At 31.6% G+C, this 22465-nt stretch overlaps 1 protein-coding gene across 38 annotated transcripts in view; it reads left to right on the top strand.

Annotated features, from left to right (window-relative positions):
- Positions 1-22465, top strand: part of LOC148617168 (rho guanine nucleotide exchange factor 11-like) — a 123056-nt gene that overhangs the window by 60527 nt on the left and 40064 nt on the right. For 15 of the 38 annotated variants that reach the window (XM_088584578.1, XM_088584559.1, XM_088584561.1 and 12 more), the window contains 15 exons: positions 1672-1752; positions 2987-3121; positions 6201-6269; positions 7400-7567; positions 10880-11032; positions 11346-11450; positions 13002-13070; positions 15696-15803; positions 16677-16784; positions 17517-17685; positions 18060-18165; positions 19435-19609; positions 20264-20369; positions 21432-21539; positions 22020-22076. In XM_088584578.1, the coding sequence (XP_088440704.1) occupies positions 1672-1752; positions 2987-3121; positions 6201-6269; positions 7400-7567; positions 10880-11032; positions 11346-11450; positions 13002-13070; positions 15696-15803; positions 16677-16784; positions 17517-17685; positions 18060-18165; positions 19435-19609; positions 20264-20369; positions 21432-21539; positions 22020-22076 (1717 nt within the window). The remainder of the gene's footprint in view (positions 1-1671; positions 1753-2986; positions 3122-6200; positions 6270-7399; positions 7568-10879; positions 11033-11345; positions 11451-13001; positions 13071-15695; positions 15804-16676; positions 16785-17516; positions 17686-18059; positions 18166-19434; positions 19610-20263; positions 20370-21431; positions 21540-22019; positions 22077-22465) is intronic. The other 23 variants (XM_088584580.1, XM_088584571.1, XM_088584589.1 and 20 more) reach the window with 10 other exon arrangements.

The following is a 22465-nucleotide window of genomic DNA, read 5'->3' as shown; positions in this document are numbered from 1 at the left end:
TTTCTGTTTGCTATAACATTTTAAACAAAATAACAAAAATAAAAATATGTAGGCTTTCCAACCATGAATCACATTTTGCATCATTCTTATGTGGAGTGCTACTTAATTGAAATGGCATTTTGTCATATTTAGCATTTGGTGGAATATCCAGCTTCTTCTAAATCAGTTCAATTTATACTGATTGGATTAACATCCAGTTAATGTCCTTTTCAGAACACTATCAATTCATTGGTCCTTCATTATTTTAGTAGGAGTCTTTGTAAGAATCATACAAAGTCTCTAATATGTAATACCCCCCAAAAGGCTACACATTTTTATTTTTGTTAATAATTTGTTTTATAGGTCTATATAATGAATTGTATAATAATTCATTCCAATCTGTCTGCTCTAAGGAGATAACCCACTCAGAAAATCCAATAGTTTCTATTGTAATTTAGTATTATCTCCCGTAATTTTGAATTTTTCATTACATTCTATACATTTTTTTTCTCCTAAGAGCACAGGTTATATATGAAAAGCCACATGTTTATTTCTATTGGCTATAACATTTTAAACTAAATATAAAAAAAATGATATGAAGAGTTTTTACCCATGAATCATATTTTGCATGATTCTTACCGGGAGTACTATTATTAGAAAAAAAAAAAAATAAAAAATAAGGTTGAAATTGTATTGGATTTAGCCTGCTGCTATTACAGTGAATATTGTATTAACAGAACCATTTTGCAAACATTTTGAGCTGTTTGGTTTAGACAGGTGTTGAGGATACTAAGATTCAGAATGCATTTAAATTGATATATAGGGACTTTAAAAGTATTGGCCTGGTTTAGACAGCTAGGTTTTTAGATTATTCAGGGTTGGGTTAAGATAGGTTTTACTGTATTTCACTTCCTGTCTTTGTCTCTGTCAAATGTTATGACTTATGCCATCAAATCGTCTATGGCATGTACAATACTCTTGTTTCCTATGTACAATCTGTACACTTCGCTTGTTTATAGCCTTGTTAATTAATTACTGTTACAAATACGATTGCCAACATACATAATTTGGTCTCGTTTATCATTCACGTTGATCGACCTACGTCATGGCTTGCTGGACACAGCCAAAACGATTTGTCTCTTTCTATTTTTACAGTCTAACATTCTATCTTTTGTCTCTTCCTTGCTTGACCTTCCAAAATACAATGTTTATCATGTTATTAGTTGCACATTTGCCATCATTTGTCTTTAATGTGTAAGGTTGGGAGATATGATTGGACGAGTTTTTGTAGTTGGTTTATAATAATTTGAAAAAAGGGGGGTGAGTGACTTAACCAGTACATTGTTACTTTGAATTGTTGTACGAACATTATCTTGAGATATTGTTTTTTTATGTTTTTTCATTTTATTTATGGATAATTGTTAAATTAATCAGAGTCTTACAAAGTAAATAGTATTTGCTATTGTTTTGTTGCAGTTTTCAATCGTTTTTATACATAACAAAACTTAATTTTGTTTTTTTGTGAGAAGTTTATTATCCTGTGCTTACTGTATAAACTGTTCGGTTTTAGTATTTCTCATTTGAGGCTCCAAACTTTAAAAGTTAATTATAGAAATAGAATAAACAGCTGCTTGCAAACAGTGATTCTATGAATGCTATTATAGTTAAAAGTTTGACTTTTACTCTTTGCAGGATCGGAAATCCAAAGAATTAGCACAGAGTAAAGTACAGGAATTGAAACGTTACCATGACACAGCATATGAAGACCTACAGGTACTTATTTTACAGTGCATACAATAATGATGTTCAAGGGATTGGTCTCACAATCACCTATGAATTACCTTCAGTAATTAAGTGCTTAAATTGACAAGGATATTTAAACTTTCTATTGGATGTAAATTCAAATGCCTGTGAAATAATAGAAAAAATACATTTTCTAGTTAACAGCTAAGATATTCATCAGGTAATTAACATGCAACCTAGGGAAGACCAACTCTATTTCTTGAACTTCATTATTTTACTTGCTGTAACATACCAGCCGATACCATCATATTCTATGCTTCTTATAAGAATCAAAGTAATGTTTACTTAAGTGTAGTATTTGATAAAACTACACAAATATTTAACTTTGATCTCTCCTGTCAACAATGAATTTTAGGATTTGTATACATTTTCACTCAACTACTTTGTTTACTGATGTCTTCATTTTTAGCTTGATCATTTTAGTTTGAATCATGGTTTTGCCAATCTAAATTGCTAAGAATAATATTGATAACTTCACGGAATAACATTAGTCTTCTCTTGATTGAATGGTCATTACCTTATGAATTTCCTTGGGTAGTTATCAGACATTTAACATGGAGATTTCTCTTTATATCATTTCACAGGTATTTCAATTTAAGTTTGATAGAAACTTTAAATCCCTTTGTCAATTGACCATTTAATTACCTAAGAAAGTTCATTGAGTAATTGCCATTTAATCACTGAAAGACAAACTCTGTTTCCTGAAGTTAACCATATTATTTGCTGTAATAGTTGTTATTTTATAGTTGTGAAAGTACAAGTTCACTAAAGAATCATGCATGTATAGGAAAACTTTCTGAACAACCTGAACTCTGGGAAAAAGTCACATTTATGATACAAATACCAGTAAGAATTGTATCTTAATGTTAATTGAAAGAGTAATCAAGGGAACTAAGGTTATAGCGGTGATCAAAAGAATGCAATCCAGGGACAATGACCAGACATGGAAAACAGACATACACAACAAAGAACATAAAGTAACTAAAATCATACATACAAAGTAACAAAAGCAAATGAGCAATTTGGACTCCACTAAAAACTGGGAGCATGAAATTAGTCAAAACAGTTTTATTAAAAACTAATCATATCTTACACTGTGTTCACCTCATTCACTGTCTATAGAAATAAGCACAAGGTTGTAGAAATTCTAGCAAGCAAGCTAGTTAATTCTTAAATTGATTTGCTATGATTTTTCTATTTACAGCTAGCAAAGAAAGAATACCAAAAGAATCCCACAGCAAAGTTAGGTGCACAAATAGCAGACAAGGAAAAGTTTGTCAAGAAACTTGAAGAGCAGATAAAGGTTCTTACTCCTAATGTGTTGTTGAAAACGTCGCATGTAAGTCTCGTCTCCGATGTGAGCACGACAGGCATGATGGTTTTTCTTTGGAAGTAGTTGCTGAAAGCATGGCTTACATGATGGATCTGAAGTGTACTAAAATGAAATCTAGCAATGCTTAAGTGACAAGAGTGTTTGACATTTTTAAAATGCTATGCTTTGAAATTTAAAATGTTTGCAATATCATCATGGTGTGTTATTTGAGTTTTAACTGAGGATTCAGTAACATATGTTAACCCCTGAGTAATGTCTAGATTATTGTATTTACAGCAAGTAAAATTATTAACTTCAGGGAACAGAGTTTGTTTTCCCTTAATTGAATGATTTTTACCTGTTGTAATGTTTTAGTAGTTAGCTGGACAATTAACATGGAGGTTTGAACTTTCTATTATGTCATAGGTTTTTTAATCTTTGTTTGGTAATATAATTTTAGGCTATGTCTATGGTGGACAGACCCCAATGTCATATTAAAAGATAAAGTAGCACCTCTGCACTTCCGCAATAGTCTAACATGTTGATATAGCAGACATTGCTGACGTTCTGTCCATAATATTTTAAATTCACCAAACTATAGTTATCCACCACTAATTGCAGGAGTACAGGATTAATTTTGATTTCACCTCATCATCTCTTGAGCATTATAAAGATTGGCTATGATTGACTGAGCTCTTTGTCATATTAAAAGACAAAATAGCACCTCAGCACTTACGCAGTCGTCTACTTCTGTGCCGACAGATTTTGTCACTTCAGCCAGAATATTTTTTAGCCTTACATAAATCTGGTCTTGCATCCTACATACATAGGATGTCACAGACGGTCTGTCCATATTAAGTTAAAGCTACGTTTATTATGAAGTTCAAATCTGTTTGATTTTTGTCCAGGTAAGTACCTAAGGAAGTTCATCAGGTGAATTTGAATTAATCAAGGAACGACCAAATCTAATCGTTGAAGTTTTCTATAACACTCGCTGTAAGCCTCTTTTCAATGGGTATGTTTGTCCTTAACATTTAAAAAAATGTGTTTATTATTCTTTGAAATATAGTTGATGATAAACTAAAATATCTTCTTAATCTTTTGGAAAATGCTATGATTAAGATTGGTTGATGTGTAGCATGTCACAATGTACCAAGTACATGTATATTTAAACGTTATTAGAAAAAACTTGTGAACTCTAACCTGGTGTTGCTTGGTAACAATTATCTACATATGTAAGGCTCATATGAGATGTCAAGGATGGAAAAAACTCAGACCTGATCTTCCTCAGCTTTGAAGTGAAATTTCACTTGTTCAAATCAGGATTTTACAGTTTTTATCAATTATATTCCCGCTCAGAAGGAATTTGAAATTTTTCATGCATTTTTTTTTGTTTTTGTTTTGGCGATAAATCTTTTTTCGCACAGTTTTGAATTCACAGTTGTTTCTCAAGTCAAATTACAATGATCTACAAAGAAAATATTTGCAACAGTTTAATTTTTGCTTTACAGATCTTTCCATTGAAATAGTGAATATTAAACTGCCTCGAAAATTTCACTGTTTGCAGTATAAAGTTTTGGTTGATATAATAATTACCATAGTTCAATATCAAACATAGTATCTATATCACTAAGCGCAATAAACAAAATATGCACATGGAAAATTTGTTATTTTTCAATAGGTAAAATTTTTATCATAGCCAATTCTTAAATTATAAAAGTGTTATTGCATTTATATATAGGGGAATATTATCCTTTGCAGAGTTATTGCATTTATATATAGGGGAATATTATCCCTTGCAGAGTTATTGCATTTACATATAGGGAATATTATCCCTTGCAGAGTTATTGCATTTACATATAGGGGAATATTATCTCATGCAGAGTTATTGCATTTATATATAGGGGAATATTATCTCTTGCAGAGTAATATATTGCATTCCCAAGCTCTTGTAATATAATATCTGCTAGGGACAGTATTCACCCTCGTAAGATATTATCACCATGCCAAATTCTTACATTGATATGTACCTAATTAGAAGTCTATATTACCTAAAACAGTAGAAATGCATTGCTTGAATTCGCCTTGAAAGTGGTGCTTATCATTTCTTACTGCTGAAAATGGTTAAAAATGCAAGTTTCAGTCAGACAGAAAAATGTGGCAATACTTCACAAAAATGCTTCCGTTAAAACACATTTTTCTGAAATGTTATTACAAGAAATGTCTTTGAAACTTTTTTTAATGGGAGAAAAACCATGAATGTGATGCAATTAAACAACATTTCAAAAACATATTTTATACTTTAGCATGAACTACAAACATATGATTTATCTGAATATTGTGATCAAGATAAATTTTATAGGCCTACATTTTAATAATATACAGTGATTGTTTAAACATCAAAATGATAAACATGTAAAGAATTAAAGTTTTACTGATATTGAGATGCTTGTAATGCTCACACATAGTTGTGGCTGCCATTTTGGCTTAGATGCCGATAACATTGTCAGAATAATGGCAGTTTTGAGGTCATGACAGGAAATATCACAATGAGTCCTTTAGGGAAAGATGTGAAGTACTGTTGAGGTGTTCAAAACTGATGTTAATCTGTGTTTCCGCAATGTCACAGTTGATTTGGTGCAATGTTGTCATTGGAAAATGCGGATATTTTTTTTGGCATCACAGTAGTAACCCAAGATAGAACATAGAAAACAACAGTAAAACAATTGACTATGAACAAAGTTAGCTGCTAAGTATTATTTTACATGACAGTGAAACCTGTCTAAACTGAATCCTGAATAATTTGAAAACCTTTTATAAATGAACCCTGGTTAATCTGAAAACATGTCTAAACTGAACCCAGAATAATGTGAAAACCTGTCTAAACCAAACCCTGATTAATCTGAACACCTGAACCCTGAGTATGAAACTCTTTTTAAAAGTCATTTTATGCTGTTAAAATGTATTTTGAACCTGGGTAAACCAAACACCTGTGTTAACTAATACCACAATCTAAAAGGGATATGGTTTAGACAGGTTTCATTGTCATAAAACTTACATAAAAAACATTTTTGGTACTGATATTTGTCTTTTTATATCATTTTAGGGCCATCACAGTGAATCGTCACCAGATTTAGGGCAATATGAACAGCAGTCACAGTCTGCTTCTACTTGGGTAATTATCTTTGATAGAACAGTTTGTTGTCTTATTTCATGATATGTGTGCTTTAAAATCTGTTTACATACATTTGTTTATTGTTTTTGTTATTAAACATGTTCTCCAGTCGAATTAGCAACATTCCAATTATTAGTGAAAGATGAGTAAATTATGGCCCACCATGCTTTTCAAACTTACAGTCTTGTAACTGAAAAGTAACACTGCTCATTCCCTTCCTTAGGTCATTAAAATGAAATCCATATTTACAGTCTGTACATTAATTAAGTGTAAGTATTTGTAATAATCTGGCAAAATTAGAAAAATCAGAAACATGCATGTCAAAAACCCACCGATCTGACGATATAATTTCACTTCAAGATGCTTTCATTATACGGTCTGTAAGTCTCGTTCTAGTTTCATTTTCCTTACCGGAATTTCTGATGTAGAATGTATTGAAATCCAAGGACTGGTCTGCATTTTATTGATTACTTCTGGGATCTCGAAACGCTGTATTACATTGCAAAATCTTTTATTTTAAGCTTTTTCTTCACTCTTTTATTGTGTAGAAATAGATATTTGTCATTTTTATTGGTATTTTGACATGAAAATAGGTTTTGCTTTTATATACTGAACCCAACGCTCTGAAAATTACAAACCTCTATTTATTTGAATAATAGATTAGGACCCATTCTCATGAAACCATGGAGTCACATGACGAGACTTACATACCCTATTTGAAAAGACCATTATTTGATCTCTGCATCACTGGCTTTGCTCAGAAAATTTTCTATAGAATCATAGAAAGATGAGGTTTTTGACAGAGTTAACTCTCCTTGAAATGTTCATTTTCAGTGCATTTCTATGAAGTTATAACTCAATGGTGCAGCATGATATGGAAAATTTTGTTTTCCATGATTCTGATAGTCAAATTACACTATCAAATTGATGGGTTTTTTCACACCGTGTTTCACCTACTGCATGATTCTTACAGGGACTGACACTTAAAGGCGCAGACTGTTTCTATTGATTACTATTTTAAACATACATTTAAAAAATATTTTCATTGAAAAGAATATCATCCAACCTTTAACCTTTGTTGTGAAGTGCCTGAATAACTTTTCATCCTTAATGTATTTTTTACCCCTCAGATTCCGCCAGGAGGACCCATTCATGTAAAACATGGGTCGACTCCTGCCACTTTTAATAAAAAGCCAAGTGCAGGAGTTTCACGATCACAATCTGACGCTGGTGCTCGTCACACGAGACTTCAATTGCCACATCATCATAGTCTAAAATTGACGGACATAAGTCCGGAGGTAATCTCCCCTTGTATTGTTCACATTATTAACACTTTGTGATGGATCCAGTCAGTAGATTTGTAGTTTTGTTTGATGTTTAAATAAGAAAAGAATAATCTATTATTGTATTATAGTATAGTATAGTATAGTGTAATAATTTCTCGTGAATTTCGAAAATTGTGTAAAAAATTAGATGTAAAGTGTAGCATGTACTATCTTTCCCTTCTTGTGAAAAGGTTTTTAAGATAATAGACAATATTGTCTAGGAAGGTTTTCTCTTATGTGGTAAAATAGTTGAACACTAGATATGTCTTCCATAATTTTCTCATTCTATGGTCAGATATTGAAATTATGAACTGAAGGAAAATAAAGTTGAATAAGATTTTTTTTTCTTTGTAGTGGAAAGCTCTATAGATTTTAACTAAGTTGATACTAAGTCATGGATTTATTTTGTGCTTACATGTAGGTGCATAGTTCTTGTATCAAATTACAAACTCATAGATTATAAATTCAGGTCAGTTAACTTCAGTTGTGACCCCCCACTTTTTTTTTTAAAAAAGAAGAAAAACCTGCGATATTTAAATTTGTAATTATTGTGATCATTTATGTTAGTCTTTTCCCTTTCTAAATTCCAAATGACCGAATGAGTTGTAAAGTATTCAACCAAATTTGTTCAAACTTTTACACAATGTCATTGCATATAAAATACAGGTCAAATTGATTAATGTCTGTATTGCAAACTGGAGAGAAGACCTTTTCCACTTCAGAAACTTGGAATGAGAAGTATTTGTGATAACGCGACCAACTTTCTGTAGTCTTGATATTTTTTTCCAAGGTGTATGTTTGGTTTCTTTGAGATAAGGCTAAGAAAACAATATGTCTGTTAAAAGTTACATTGGATTGATTTTGTTTTAAAAAAATATTTTGTATAGGCTCTTTTTGGAGGATTTCTTGTCTTTAATAGTGCTTAATTATATTAATGATAGTTTAAAGTCATTTCATGAAAAATATTAATAAAATGTGCTAGGGTATGCAGAAAAATTATGGTAAGTAGGGTAACCTAAAACAGACATTTTTTTTTCTGGCCTAAAATGATATCTGGTACTGGATCTATCACAAGCTTTGAAAAAGCACGTCCATTGCAAAAAAAAGGTGTTAGAAGATTTCTGCAAATATTGTGCAAACTCTTTTCGTTTTGATTTATGCATTTTCTGTTAGTTGTTCACTCACTGCAAGGCTCATATTTCATAATAAAAAGCTATATTGTTTCTTTAATGACTGCTTACTATAGAAATAGTTCAATTTGTTAAGCGAAACTTCGAATTAATTTATTTGTTTGTACATGCATTTTGTGGGGTTGAAATTGAATTTTAACTGTTCTTAAGAATTAAAACTATTATGCGCATGGCAGGCTCTTTTAGAAGGCATGTGATACCAGCTTATCTCCATGTCAGTGAAAATCATTACTTGGTTTCACTTATTTACAGCAAATAGTTTAGTTAACTTCACTGAATGGAATTGGTCATAACTATTACCTGATGAACTTCCTTAGGTTATTAACTGTACAATTGAACTTTCTATCATTTCATGGGTGCTTATATCTCTTTGTAAATTGTCCAATAAACTACCGGGACACCTAAAAAGTTCTTCAGTTGATTGTCATTCAATCAAAGGAAGACTAACTCATTCCCGTGAAGTTAACTATACTACTCGCTATGAAAAGAATTAATCAAGAATCTACATTTGTATACCTATTTAAAAACATTTGTTAATATGAATTATTTTAAATTATTTAGCGCTTTCATGGGCCGCAATGGTCAAGAAGGCAAGCACTTAGGAGACCTTCACAAGATTCTTCTTCTGTACGCGTAAGAGGTTTACCTAACGGCAAATATTTTGTATGTTAATTTTATGTTCTGTTCAATGTCAAAATATTTGCCTGTCCTCATGATAAACTTTGAAAAATGTGCATAATCTCCCTATTTTAATTTTCAGAACCTGTCAGATGCTTTAATGTAAAAAGTTTTGATTACAATATAATTTAACATTTCTTTAAGAAACTGTGGACTTTTGTAACTTACCTGTTAACTCTCTCAAATAAATCAATGAACAATTTAGAATTTCCTACATAAAAGTGTCAGATTTGTGATAGGTTTTTGGTTAAAATTACTTTATTTCCTGTTAAATAATTAAAATTTTACATGAATAGTTTGCTTTCTCCCACATGAGACAGTGTCAGTGGGGAAGAATCACTGACATGAGCTGTCCCCAAGGTTAACTGGTATGCTGTAAACAAGTGCTTTGTCTGTAAACTTTTGAGAAAAATCTAAATCGTCTCCTTCCTTTTAAAAAGTTTTGTTTGTTTTATCATGAGGACTTTGTATTTCAGTATTATTTTTACTTATCACTCATTTACATAAGTTTCTTAGCCAGAAGAATAAAGTGGCTGGTAATCACTTTTTTTATCCAGAATATTCCATGGGGGATAGACTCCTTGTCACCCCTATGTAATTAAAAATTACTTCCTGGTTAAGAAAATAACATATTTTCTTGAAAGAAAATTCTGGCTATGGCACTGTTCATGTATTGTTCATTTTTCATACACTTTTTGGCAAACACCCTTCATCCCCATTCATGGTTTAACACTGTGTATTATGGAGAAGGCTAATATATTTATACAGTATACTGTGATTTGTGATAAGAATACAATCAATTATAAAGTTGAAAAGTTTTTCTTCATTTATTCTTATTACTTTGAAACTGCACTGTTTCCATAAAGTAGAAACAAGTACATGATGTAGCTTAAAGATACCGTCATTACCTATGGATTAGACTTGTTTTCAGGAAGGACGAGTGAGACATACCTCGCAGAACAAGCATTGTTTCCAAATGAAGTTGGAGAGTTCTTATTCAGCTTAAAATCAATTTGTTTTACCAATCAGAAGTTGAATTGCATGATGATATTTTTAAAGACCGTAATTAAAACATTTTTTTAATGTACGAAAGATTTTTTTAATGTGGGATGATCTTATTTTTAAATTGATATTGCAGCATTCTTATTTTCAGGATCTTAATGAATAGTACCCATGTTTATTATTGAAATTTTTAATATCTGACCTTCCTTTTGTATTGTTTGGTTATGCTCAGCAGATATTAAGTAACAACTTAATTTAGAAGAATTTCAAAATTTTTGTATGTACAGACATGATAACTATTTATAAGAAACAGTATTATCTTCAGTAATTATGTAATGCAAAAACTTGCTAAGTTAAAGTTCTGATAGAAGTTTGTTATTAAAGCCATTTAAATAAAGAGTTCTCTCCCTTTCAGCCTGTGACACATTTAGACACAAACAGCACATCTGAATCTCCTACACTAAGCCCAAGCTCTTCACCCACACCCACTCATCCACGTAACCTTACTGTTCAAAGTGAAGACAACGATTCCGTTTCATCTGGTACAACTAAAGATTCAGGATATGATGTAAGTGTGAAAGGGGAGGTAATTAGATTTGCTTGCTGATTACTGTTGGTTAATGTCTAACAAATTATTTTTCTGCATATTTGTTATTTTTGATATGATGCTTGTTAAAAATTGACAGTGTAAAAAATGATGATAAAAGGCTTAAAAATATACTACATGAGAATCTTTTAAAGCTTTGTTCTTTGTTGACCTACAACTTGGAATGAGATTTTATGTTCATTATTTCTTTAATGAACTTTCAGTTTATATTTAAAATGTGTTGCAGATTACTCTCAATATTCATTGTCAGTGAAAAGTTTTTAATTTGTTGTAGGAGTCTAGTAATATAGGTTCATACGGGGGTCCTGGTCAACGTGGCCAGCAAGATATCATAGCAATGGAAGACGATGAATTCTCAGATGAGGAACCTTCAGGCACTGTAAGTAGTATTTCTGTTTATCAAATCTGTAATTGCACTTTTTTGTCTTAGATGTGTGGCCTTCAGTAGGGTTGTGTTGATGCTTATGCTAGGAAAGTTTAAGCATTTAAGCCAAAACTAATTAAGAAAACTTTCTTTACTTACAAGCCTAAAAGATTGAAGTGGGCTTTTTCTTTATCTTTGTGCATAATATTGTTTACATAAAGATTTTTATCATTTCATAAGAGTGTTAAACTAATTTCTAGTATACTTGTAAGGAATCTTTTGTATTGGAAGAGTTCTTCAGAACATGTGCTTTTTGTTTGGCTTGGTTAGCCAGAACTGCCTTCAGAGGCTCTTGTCAATAGACATATTTACACTTGTAGTTGCCATTGACGAAAATGATATATTATCCCATTGTTTTTTTTTACTAAATTTCCCTTCAACTTAAAGATTAATCATTTCGTAATTTAAAATTACATTGTTTTATGATGTCTAAAGGTTATTTAGAGACAAATCTGGCGTCATTCAGAGCAAAGTGACAAGTGTGAATTCATGTATTCTGATTGACCAAATTTTCAGTTTTCAAGTATACAAGCCAATTCACTCTATAACATGATAATTAGGTACACTGTTAGTGCTACATAGAATTTTGATTTGATCTACATTATTGTTATGTTATAATCATTAACCAGACTGGTGATTTCAAGCTTTTACTGCTTTTTTTCAAAAGTAAATCAAGTTAAAGAATTGTTATGTAGAGAGTTAGCTTTTATTCAGCTTACGAAAATTTTTCATTGACGGAAATACTGGCACATTGACATATTACAGCACAAGCTATAGTAAAGTTCAGGTGTTAGAGTTGGAGTGCCAATCACTTGATAAACTTCCTTTGGTAGTTAATGGACAATTAATTTTTTATTGACAATTCACTTGTTTATGAATATGAAATCACCCTGGTGATTTCAAGGTAGAAAGCCAGCCTCAAGTATGGGAGGTCGTCTCATTCAGAATTGTTTGTTGCAGTTGGGTGGCATGCCTACCTGCAGGCTGTTGTTTCTGTGATAGCTAGCACAATAAATGTCTGGCTCGTCTGTTGGACAAGTACAAGCCTGTTTGATTGGTCATTTGTTTTTGTTCTGAAATGCCTGAAATATCTGCCATAAAATAATAATCAATCAATCAATCAATATTGATTTGATAAAATAAAAGTTTGATAAAATGTATAAAGATCAATTCTGTTCTCTGAATATCATTGTTGTCGAGGCTGTAATAGAATGGTGAAGAGCATGTTATTGGTGCTTTTCACAATTATAATGCAATTTTTTTTATGTAAGATCTTTCAGTATTTGAGTCAGAAGTGTGGTCTTACTACCAAATACATTAGATTTCAACAATGTATAATCTTTTTGGTAAAAACTCTCTTTTGTAAACCCTTATGAAGTATTGATACAAGAAAATGCTAAAAATATAATGCTTTTTCATTGTAATCAGTGTATAATGTTAAGTTAAATTTGCAATGACATATTCTCTTTCCTGATGTAAACAATTTGCTTTGGTGATGGATTTCAGTTAACGGAACGGAGGAAATCGTCCAACTCTAACGCATCTCACTTCCTGGCGCGGTTACAGAACTTGGAGGTTTTAATTTACTTCCTTGTAGCACTAATATAAAGTCTTTTCATAACTTACCTAATAATCTCCCTTATTGACTGTTGCCACATTAATGAAATAGAAAGAATAATTTAAAACATTTTTCACTTTTAATTTGCTTACTGACCTAATCAAGCTTGATCATTTAATGAACGTGATGGTTACAAAATTACAAATAATAAATGTTAATGTTAAGTTTACAATGGGTATATAGTAGGATTAAGACCCCTAAATACTTGAATGCAACTATTATAGTAGATGCTTTCATCAATAAATTGTCCACCTGGAATTTTTAATTTGTTGAATATATTTTGAGTATTTAGTGCTTGTTAGGATTAAAATTAATGGATACAATACCAACGCATAATGTGTACAAACTTCTACTGATTGGTTCAAAGAAGGAACTCCTAGATTTCAAGTAATGATTTGAAAAGATGATTAAACTACTTCTATTTATTTTTTTTATTCTTTGACTGGTTTATAATTTACTGGCTGAATCTTGATTTTGACCATTTTCTACAAAGACAGGGTTCATATTCCGTGGATTTCTACCTTACCAAATGTTTTTTTTTTATCTAACATGTTGAAAAAGTTATTATCAAATTTACCATGGCTACTTTTCAAAACTTTCATTAAGGAGGTAGACCTAGTGTAAGGGACATAACTCATAAAGTCAGGGATATGTTTGTATCATATTCAATTTCACCAAAGCCTTTCAAGCTTTCATTTGAAACAGAATGAAATTTATCCAAGTTACTTTGATGCTTACATGAGGTTGATGTAAAATGCTTATTACAAATGTTCAAATGATTTGTAAGAGTTGTGTCCCTTACCTTAGGTCTACCTCCTTTAACGGAAAAGTGAAAGTAGCTCCTAGCTGATCATCTTGGATTAGATAAGTAATTTTGTTCTTAATATCTCATGGGACAGTCACTAAGGACTTTCTTTGCAGCAATTAGCTTATAGCTGGGAAAAGGGTTTCATATTAAATAAAGACTCTAGTGAATGCATTATAATTTGTATTTCTTTTTTTTTCACTATTATGTGCACATATTTTACTCCTTTGAAGGATTTCATACAGATACATTGCTTGATATAGATTTGCTTTTCCTGAAAGGTTATAGTTCAAAGGTCAAATGCTTTCTTCAGTACATGTAAATTGCACCAACCATGCAAGCTTCCAATATACTGTGTATTTCTTATTTTTATTTATTTTTCCTTGGCTTCCCCCTCCATTTTATTTTTGTTAATTCCAATTAGAAAATTTTGATAAAAAAACATGATTAAATACAAATAATAATTTTTAGTGCAATTTTTTCCATGACTTGGCATGTTCTAAAATATTTTCTATGGATTAATCTTATTCTTATTCTTATTTTTATTCTTTTTTTTTTTTTTTTTTTTTTATGAAAATGAAATTGGAAATTACAGAAATTCAATCTGCATGCTTACATTAAATTCTCCTAACCCTTTGTGGGTTGTAGCTTGTCATTTTATATGCATGTTTAAAAGTTCAAAACTTGATTCTTTAAAACTATGTATATATTTTTATCTGACTTGTGCAAGTTAGCTTTGAATAAATGGTAATTTCATTCAGTTCTTAAGTACCAGTCCATATAAAGTTCAGACACCACCAATGTTAAACTGTTTCATGGTGTTGAAAAACCCACTTAACAAACATTTTTTTTTGAGTCTACATATGCAATATTTTTACAAAATAACACTCCTTTCTCTATTAAGATGCATAATTTAGAGAGAATCATACATTTATCTCCCAATAAAATCAACCAAATCAAACCAAATCAAGAACAATAACTCTTGGAAAGTGCTAATTTTATGTTCAATTTATATAATTTGTATCTCAAAAGTGCAACGCCCAAATGAAAAAATACTAAGACTTTTGATGAGACCAGTAAGTGTTTCTGAACAAGAAATAAAACTGAATTTAGTGGGGTTTTTTTTGACATGCATGAATCACCTTCTGTCTAATACTTATAAAGACTGATACTTAATTCCGTAATGACATTGTTTGTTATTTGCTTTAGTGTACATCCATTTTTTTTCACGACATCTATGTAAAAATCCAATACCTTGTTGACTTTTATATTCTTACAATGACCTTAAACTACCTTATTTATCTTAAGCTTAATTGTATTTTTCATGGCATGATAAAATCATCCAAGTTGTCTTGTTGAAATTTTCCTCCCCTCTTGAAAGTGCTTTTTCATTCCTAATTGAATATCTTTCATTGTTGAATTACCCCAAAGCTGATGTTCTCCATTGCCAAAATGTCTTACAGCAGATTAAATAGTTGACTTCAGGGGATAGAGTTGGTCTTCTGATTGAGTGACCATTACCTGATGAAATTACTTAGGTAGTTAACTGGATAACTGTCATGGATATTAAAAATATTTGTTATTTTATAGGTATTTAAAGCTATGACTAATAGAAAGTTTGAATCTTGTCAATTGTCCAGTAAACTACCTAGAAAAGTTGGTCAGGTAATGGTTTGACCGTCTGTATCCCCTGAAGTAAACCATTTTACTTGCTGTAAAAGTTACTTGTAATATATGAAACGTATTTATATTTGAACGTGTTTACCTTTATTTGCAGGCTAACAATGGTGTCTTTAGTAGTCTTAAGACATTGGACGGGAAATCTCCACACATGGCAGTCTTCCTTAACTATGTTTTACAAATGAGTTATGACCCATCTAGCTTAGTGAGTAAATTTAAAGGCAGAATTGACAAGGGAGGCTGCTCTTAGTCGAAATTGTACATCAGTAAGGTGGAATACGTTCTTATTCTGATAGCAAACATAAGCAAAAATGGTTGGATAGAAGACTTGAATTAAGGTGGTAGACCTAGGGTAAGGGACACACACTTTAAGAATCATTGGAATGTTTGTATTCAGCATTTTACATCAATCTTATGTAAGCATCTAATTAACTTGGTTTCATTTTATTCTGCTTCAAATGAAAGCTTGAGAGGCTTTGGTGAAATTGAATATGATACAAACATATCACTGATTTCATGTGTTTTGTCCCTTACCCCAGGTCTACCACCTTAATTCTAAGTCTGATCGTAGACATTAAACTTGAACTTTCTGATATAGCAAACCATAGAAAAAATATGCTCATGCATTTCTTTGAATGCAGTTTTATTGTCTTTGTGAGCTATTTGTAGTATGCTCGCCTGAAATGAGGGAGGGCCAAAGTTGATTTAGTTTGTGGTTATTTATAGTATGCACACCTCAAATGAGTGAGGGTCAAGTTAGATTCAGTTTGTAGCATGCTCACCTTGAATGAAGGAGGGCCAAGTTTGATTCAAATTGAAGCTATTTGTAGCATTCTCACCTTAAATGAGGGAGGGCTAAGTTCGATTCCCTTTCTGGTTATATATCAATGTTCGTGTACACTTCAGAGTTAATATTGTTGCTTCTCTGGATTGCGTGGCCATTGGGTAGAAGATGGAGATCCATATTGACAATTAGTTAGGTTAAGGGTCATATTAATATGTTTCAATTTGAAACAAACACAGTTGATGCATGTAAATTTAACACTTGTGTAATACATGATATTTTTGTCTTTTCCAGCTATTTTATATTGTGTCTGGTTTTTATCAAAATGCTCCTGGAACAAGTAAAGAGTTGAAGAAATGGGCATTTGAGATTTATTCTACATTTTTAGTGGCTGCTGGTTCAGTAAGTTTTTAATAGGTTTCATATTGTGTGAAAGTTAAATATCACAAAATATCAACTCAAGTTATTTAGTTTCAACATCATAACACACAGGCCTCAGCAAGTTTATTTTGATGTTGAAATTAAATAACAGTAGCTAGACAGACATCATCAAATTGTTTCTGGAGAACAATGTAAGTAACTTTCTACTAATCAGATCTTATCGAAAATGAATCACAATCACACAACAAGAAATCACAATGGCAATTTTGTTACAACTCGGTTTCATTTTTTCCTGAATATCTAGCCGTCAAAGAAGTTGATAATTCAACTAAATCAAAGTGTCTGTAGTAGAGGATGTTAAATTGAAATACCATACCAAGTAAATATTTCTCCAAAGGCGCAGTCGAGGGTGATATGTTTTTTAAGTGTGGTATCCAGATACACTAGATACACTTATCTTCCCTGAGACCCTTAAAAGTAAAATACAAAAATTTGATAATACATTTTTTTTCTAAATACACACTAACACACAGTCACACAAAGACATCAACTCTGTTTGCTGAGTAAATAGCATCTTAATCTGTTTTTTTTTTTAAAGAATTTTGCAGTTAATGTAATTTCTTATTTGTGTTGGTATGTTGTTCCACAGAGTTTGACCAGAGTAACTTGCCTTCTTATGGCATTAGCTGTGTTTTCACTGCATTGTTGCTTAGATGGAATATTTCTAATTCATATATTTTTTCATCCCTGCAGCCACTGAAAGTGAATGTGGATGAAAGCCTGAGTGTTGAGATTGACAATATTCTGACACATAGAAATGACAAAGAAGATATATTACGTAGTGTTTTCCATCATTCAAGAATCTGTGTACAGCAAGAACTACAAACTCTGCTGCATGAATTCTGTTCTAAAAAGGAATTAGGTAAGATATTTTTCCCTGCTTCACCATGGTAATATGAAGTTTAGAAGCTGCTCAAGTCTGACGTGTGTCCGTCTCTCTTAATACTTACTAAGTGTTATTTTTAGGTCAATGTACTTAGTATGGTGTATATTGGTTTTTTATTTAAATGTGTCGACTTCATTCATCATTATGAAGAAAATAACAACAAAATGACTGGATGGAACTTGAAGAAAAAGTATCACAAAAGCAGAAATGCAGTTGTTATATGATAATCTTGATGAATGTTAAAGTTTGTAAGAATTTAATGCAATTTATAAACATATTTGTATTTATAAACATGTTTGTATGATGTGTTTGTGTGTATGTATATATGTATGTATGTATGTTTTTTTTAGGATTTGGAACTATGTTTGGTGCTCAAGATTTAAAAGATAACATGAAGAAAAATGAAGAGATTGCAGTAGTAGAAAAATATTTAATGCCTCATCTAGATAGATGTTTGTGAGTTAATTAGTATATCTGTGTTATGAGTAAATTAGTATATATCTGTGTCATAAAGTAAAAGCAGTTCTAGTAGACGCTGGACTGTTTGTTGACCAGTCCATCTGTCTGTCATGCATGGAGGGTACCTACATTGTGTAATCTATAATTCAATAATGACTGTACTAATGTTATTTTAATTTTGCACAGTGTTTATATACATATTTAAGATATGCATCTCCTATCATGGAGGAATTTGAAAAAATGTTAGCTTTAAAGGTACATAAATACTGATGATAAGTAAATGAGAAACGATTTTCTTCTTACTTTAAACAAAAATTCCTTCTTTTTTTCCGAAATTTCAGTATCATCGGTCCTTTTCACAAAAAAGTCAGTGTAAAATCAGTCGTAAGTGATGACGTCATAGTACAAAAAAGTATTGTGACGTCATAACTTACAACTAATTTTACTCTTATCATTTTTTGTGAAAAGGGCCACTGAAGTTATAGATTTGTTTTGAACAGACAGAAAATGGTGTTTTTCTATACCTTACCCACAATATTAAATTTCCTCCAAATTTCCTACTTCATTGACAATGAGCAAAATCATGTTCTGTGACTGTGAATTACATGTTGTTGATCAATGTGTACAGGTGACCTTTCATGACCTTGTATGACAGTATTTACCTTTATTTTTCTTGTAGTAAAAGTTTAAATGAATGATTTGATTAAATGGAAGGACTAAGAAATTAACAAAACTGCCAATTTATACAGTTTATTAAATGCTTGCTTAGGGCCGTACCTTAGGGCCATACCTCCTAAATTAATCCCAACATTCCTTTTGTGGTATGGAACCCTATTGTAAAATTTGTGATGTATAAAAGTGCCCTATTCAAATGTTCTTTTGGGATGTAATATAAATTTAGGATTTCTATTGCTGGATTGCTGTCAAGTTAAAAATATTTTGATAGTAATAAAAGATATGTAATATTTTTGAACTCCTGCTTAGGATGAGCAAATTTATGATGTTTTCGAAAAGTTCATATTGTAGAGGTAAGCATGGCACAAAATAGTTTGAGAGCTAACCTTATAGCAATTCTGAATACACATTTCACCAGCATGTGACTGTTATTTTCTTTACTATTTGTAATACCATGAAATCTCCAGAGTTTGATTGGTGTTGCCATGGAAGTTAAGAATATTATCAAACTTAATTTTTTATATGTTTTGTGGAGCAGGGGCCAGAAATGCTTGTTAGCCTTTATACAGATTGAAGTGTTTTTTTTTATAGCAAAGGAGAAGGGGAGGATGCTGTCAAATCTGAACGTGATTTAGCCATGGGCTGGGCCCTTAACACATTCCTGAGAAATGTTGGTGTCAGCAAGCATAATTCCTCCATGGACAGAGTACAAAGCTTTATTGCCAAAGAAAAACGGTCATTAAAACTTGGACAAGCCAAGAAAAAGGTAATATATCCATGTTGAAGATGTTACTGTTTTTATCAAAATCTTTTATTATATAACTACATGCCCTTTTGGTGGGAATAGAGAGTTTTTCATTTGTTTCATGTCTGAGTTTAAACAAATATCATTGTGTTGCAAATTTTTTTGAAAGAGTTTGCCCACTCCAGAGCTGCCAACCCTTACAATTTTAGCATAAGTTTTCTAATATTGGCCATTGCTTTGTGGTCTTTCGGTATTTGCCCAGTAATGTATTTTACAATACATAAAATTTCCGACAGACCCCCAGCCTTACTATTTTTCATAACTTGGGGTTGGCAGCTCTGCCACTCAATTTGTTCCTTGGAATTACAGCCTTACAGTTTTGAGAAAAGGTCTATTGTAATGTAATAGTACTGCTAAATATTTGGGATTCTACGAAAACGGATGCACGGTTTTAGGAGGTGGCTGGTCTATTGAAGACAAAACTGACAGGTTTTAAGGTAAATTGGCCAGGACTTTTGAAAACAGCCGGTTTGAAGGGTAGACCGGTTTTCTGAGGGTCTGGTTTGGAGAGGTTTCACTGTATTAAAATAAAATGTTTTTCAAAAGAAGATACTTTCTTGTGTTAGGTTGAAAATTTAAAATGTTTGACTTGATGAACTTTGATTGTTTTTTCAGGTCCATAATCACCAGTTTCAGCTACAGCATTATACAAAGGTGGAAAGGTGTATGCTTTGTGAAAAAGTAATATGGGGAGTAGGCTACCAAGGATACCAATGTAGCAGTAAGTTGTTAACTCCCCTTTAGAAGATTGTTTTCTGTAAAGTTAAAGTGGTTCTATTTAAAGAGGTAGACCTAAGGTAAGAGAAACAACTCTAACAAATCACTGGAATGTTTGTATTCATGCTCTTTATATTAATCTCATGTAAGCATCAAAGTAACTTGGATTGATTTCATTCTGTTTCTAATGAAAGCTTGATAGGCTTTTATGAAATTGAATATGAGACAAACATATCACTGATTTCAAGAGTTATGTCCCTTACCCTAGGTCTACCACTTTAAAGCACAGGGCTAGCATTTTTGTGAAAATAAACAGATTCTAGTTGTAGGATAATGATTTGTGACCTTCGTTGTCAATTCAGGCCACACTTACATGAAGTTTATGTGCTTGTGTGAAGAGTCGTTTTTCATATTTATGAAATGCAAGCCGTTTTAGTAAGTTTTTCAAAGGGAGATAACCCACCAACACCTGACAACCTGGTTGGCAGTTTCATTCACACTTTGGTAAGTAGTTAAGTGATTTTAAATTAATTATTCAAAAGTAACCAACTTGCTGCAGCTACAATAAGTCAAATATTTGAATTTGAAGTCTACTGTTGTTCATTGCTCTAAATGGACGGTAAACCAGTCTGTCGGGTTGGAAGGTTATTTTCCTTTGCTCAAAATTAAAAAAAAAAACGAAGTCACAGTTGGGAAAATGAAAAAAAGGTCAATTAAAGTTTGAAGTTACATGTTGAAAAGTGTGTGAAAAAATACACACTGAAACTTAAGAGTAAGTAAGGAACTCAGACTACACTAAAAACTTTGATGAGCAACACAGATTACATTAAAAACTTTGAGTATGGACCAGGAGTGCTGGTAGGGTAAGCATCTTATGTTTTCCTAGAAACATGTTTCTAATTTTGGTTAGAATGTTAAAGGGAAACTACAACAAAGTGAATAAGTCTGTTCTTGTGGTGGGGATGGACACTCCATAATGAAACAAGGAATGAAAACTGTTATTGAAAACCCTTATTATGGTTCACCAGTTTACATTAATTTTCATATGTATTTTTGTACATTGTAGCTTGTGAGTTAAATATACATAAGACTTGTATAGATGACCTTGATGAACCTTGCAAAAAAAGAAGAATGAAGACTAAATTTGGTAACTTTCGTCCAGCTTCAACTGCAGGTATAACTTGTTACCATGACAGCATAATATTGTCTGTAATCTCTCTTTTGTTTAAATTCTGTTTATATGCAACTATGTTGTGGAGTGAATATTTAAACAATATACAGATACTGCTTGGCATGTTATAGGCATAGTGGATAGTCATTAAAAAAATATTGGGATTTAAGAAAAGAAATAAAAAAGAAAGATTTCCAAACTTCTCATATTTTACTGTGAGTTTCTCCCATGTTTTCCTTTCAAGTTTTTACAATTCAAGGGTTTTACAAATGTGAGCATGTAACTTTTTGGCTTTTATGAATTTGTGTGTTTATTTTTATTATATTCAGTTCAGTATTGAATCAAGCTTAATTAATTTTTTCATAACTTTCAGTTTTGTAAACTTGAGCCATCATGATTCAACTGGCTTATTGAAGTACCTTATTTTAATTCTGCATTATTCTGGACTAGAATATAGTCAGTTCTATTTGGCATTGTTTTTAGGTGGAAATGCTTTAGGTGGGGTAGTTAAAATGGTCATACCAGATTTGTTGACAACAGGTATACAGTAGTCACTAAAACTCTAGTTATCTCCCTTTCTATGTGTCGTCTGCTACAAATCTGTTGCTGGTTTATGTAGATATTTTTGTCCGCTACTGATCATAATATTCACTGATCATAATATTCACGGCATTAATAAGTGTGATATATAGTATGTTTTGGCTACACGGTAGAAGTAACAACTTTCCGATTTTAAATCAATTCTCCTTATGACATTGTTGAAAAGAAATTTTTTAATCATGTATCGATTCGTGAAAACATTTGTTTTTCTTTTAGGGGAAAGGGTAAAGTCAATATATCAACTCCTAAAAACTTTCGATAAGATTTTCTGAATACCAATCTTTTAAATCATTGACATTACATGTATTTATTGGCTGTGGCGTAATAGC

This window comes from Perna viridis, chromosome 5 (assembly GCF_037379345.1).
Source record: "Perna viridis isolate PV_CMFRI_1.1 ecotype Kerala chromosome 5, ASM3737934v1, whole genome shotgun sequence".
NCBI classification, from domain to species: domain Eukaryota; kingdom Metazoa; phylum Mollusca; class Bivalvia; order Mytilida; family Mytilidae; genus Perna; species Perna viridis.
This window is presented reverse-complemented; position numbering and strand designations above follow the sequence as displayed.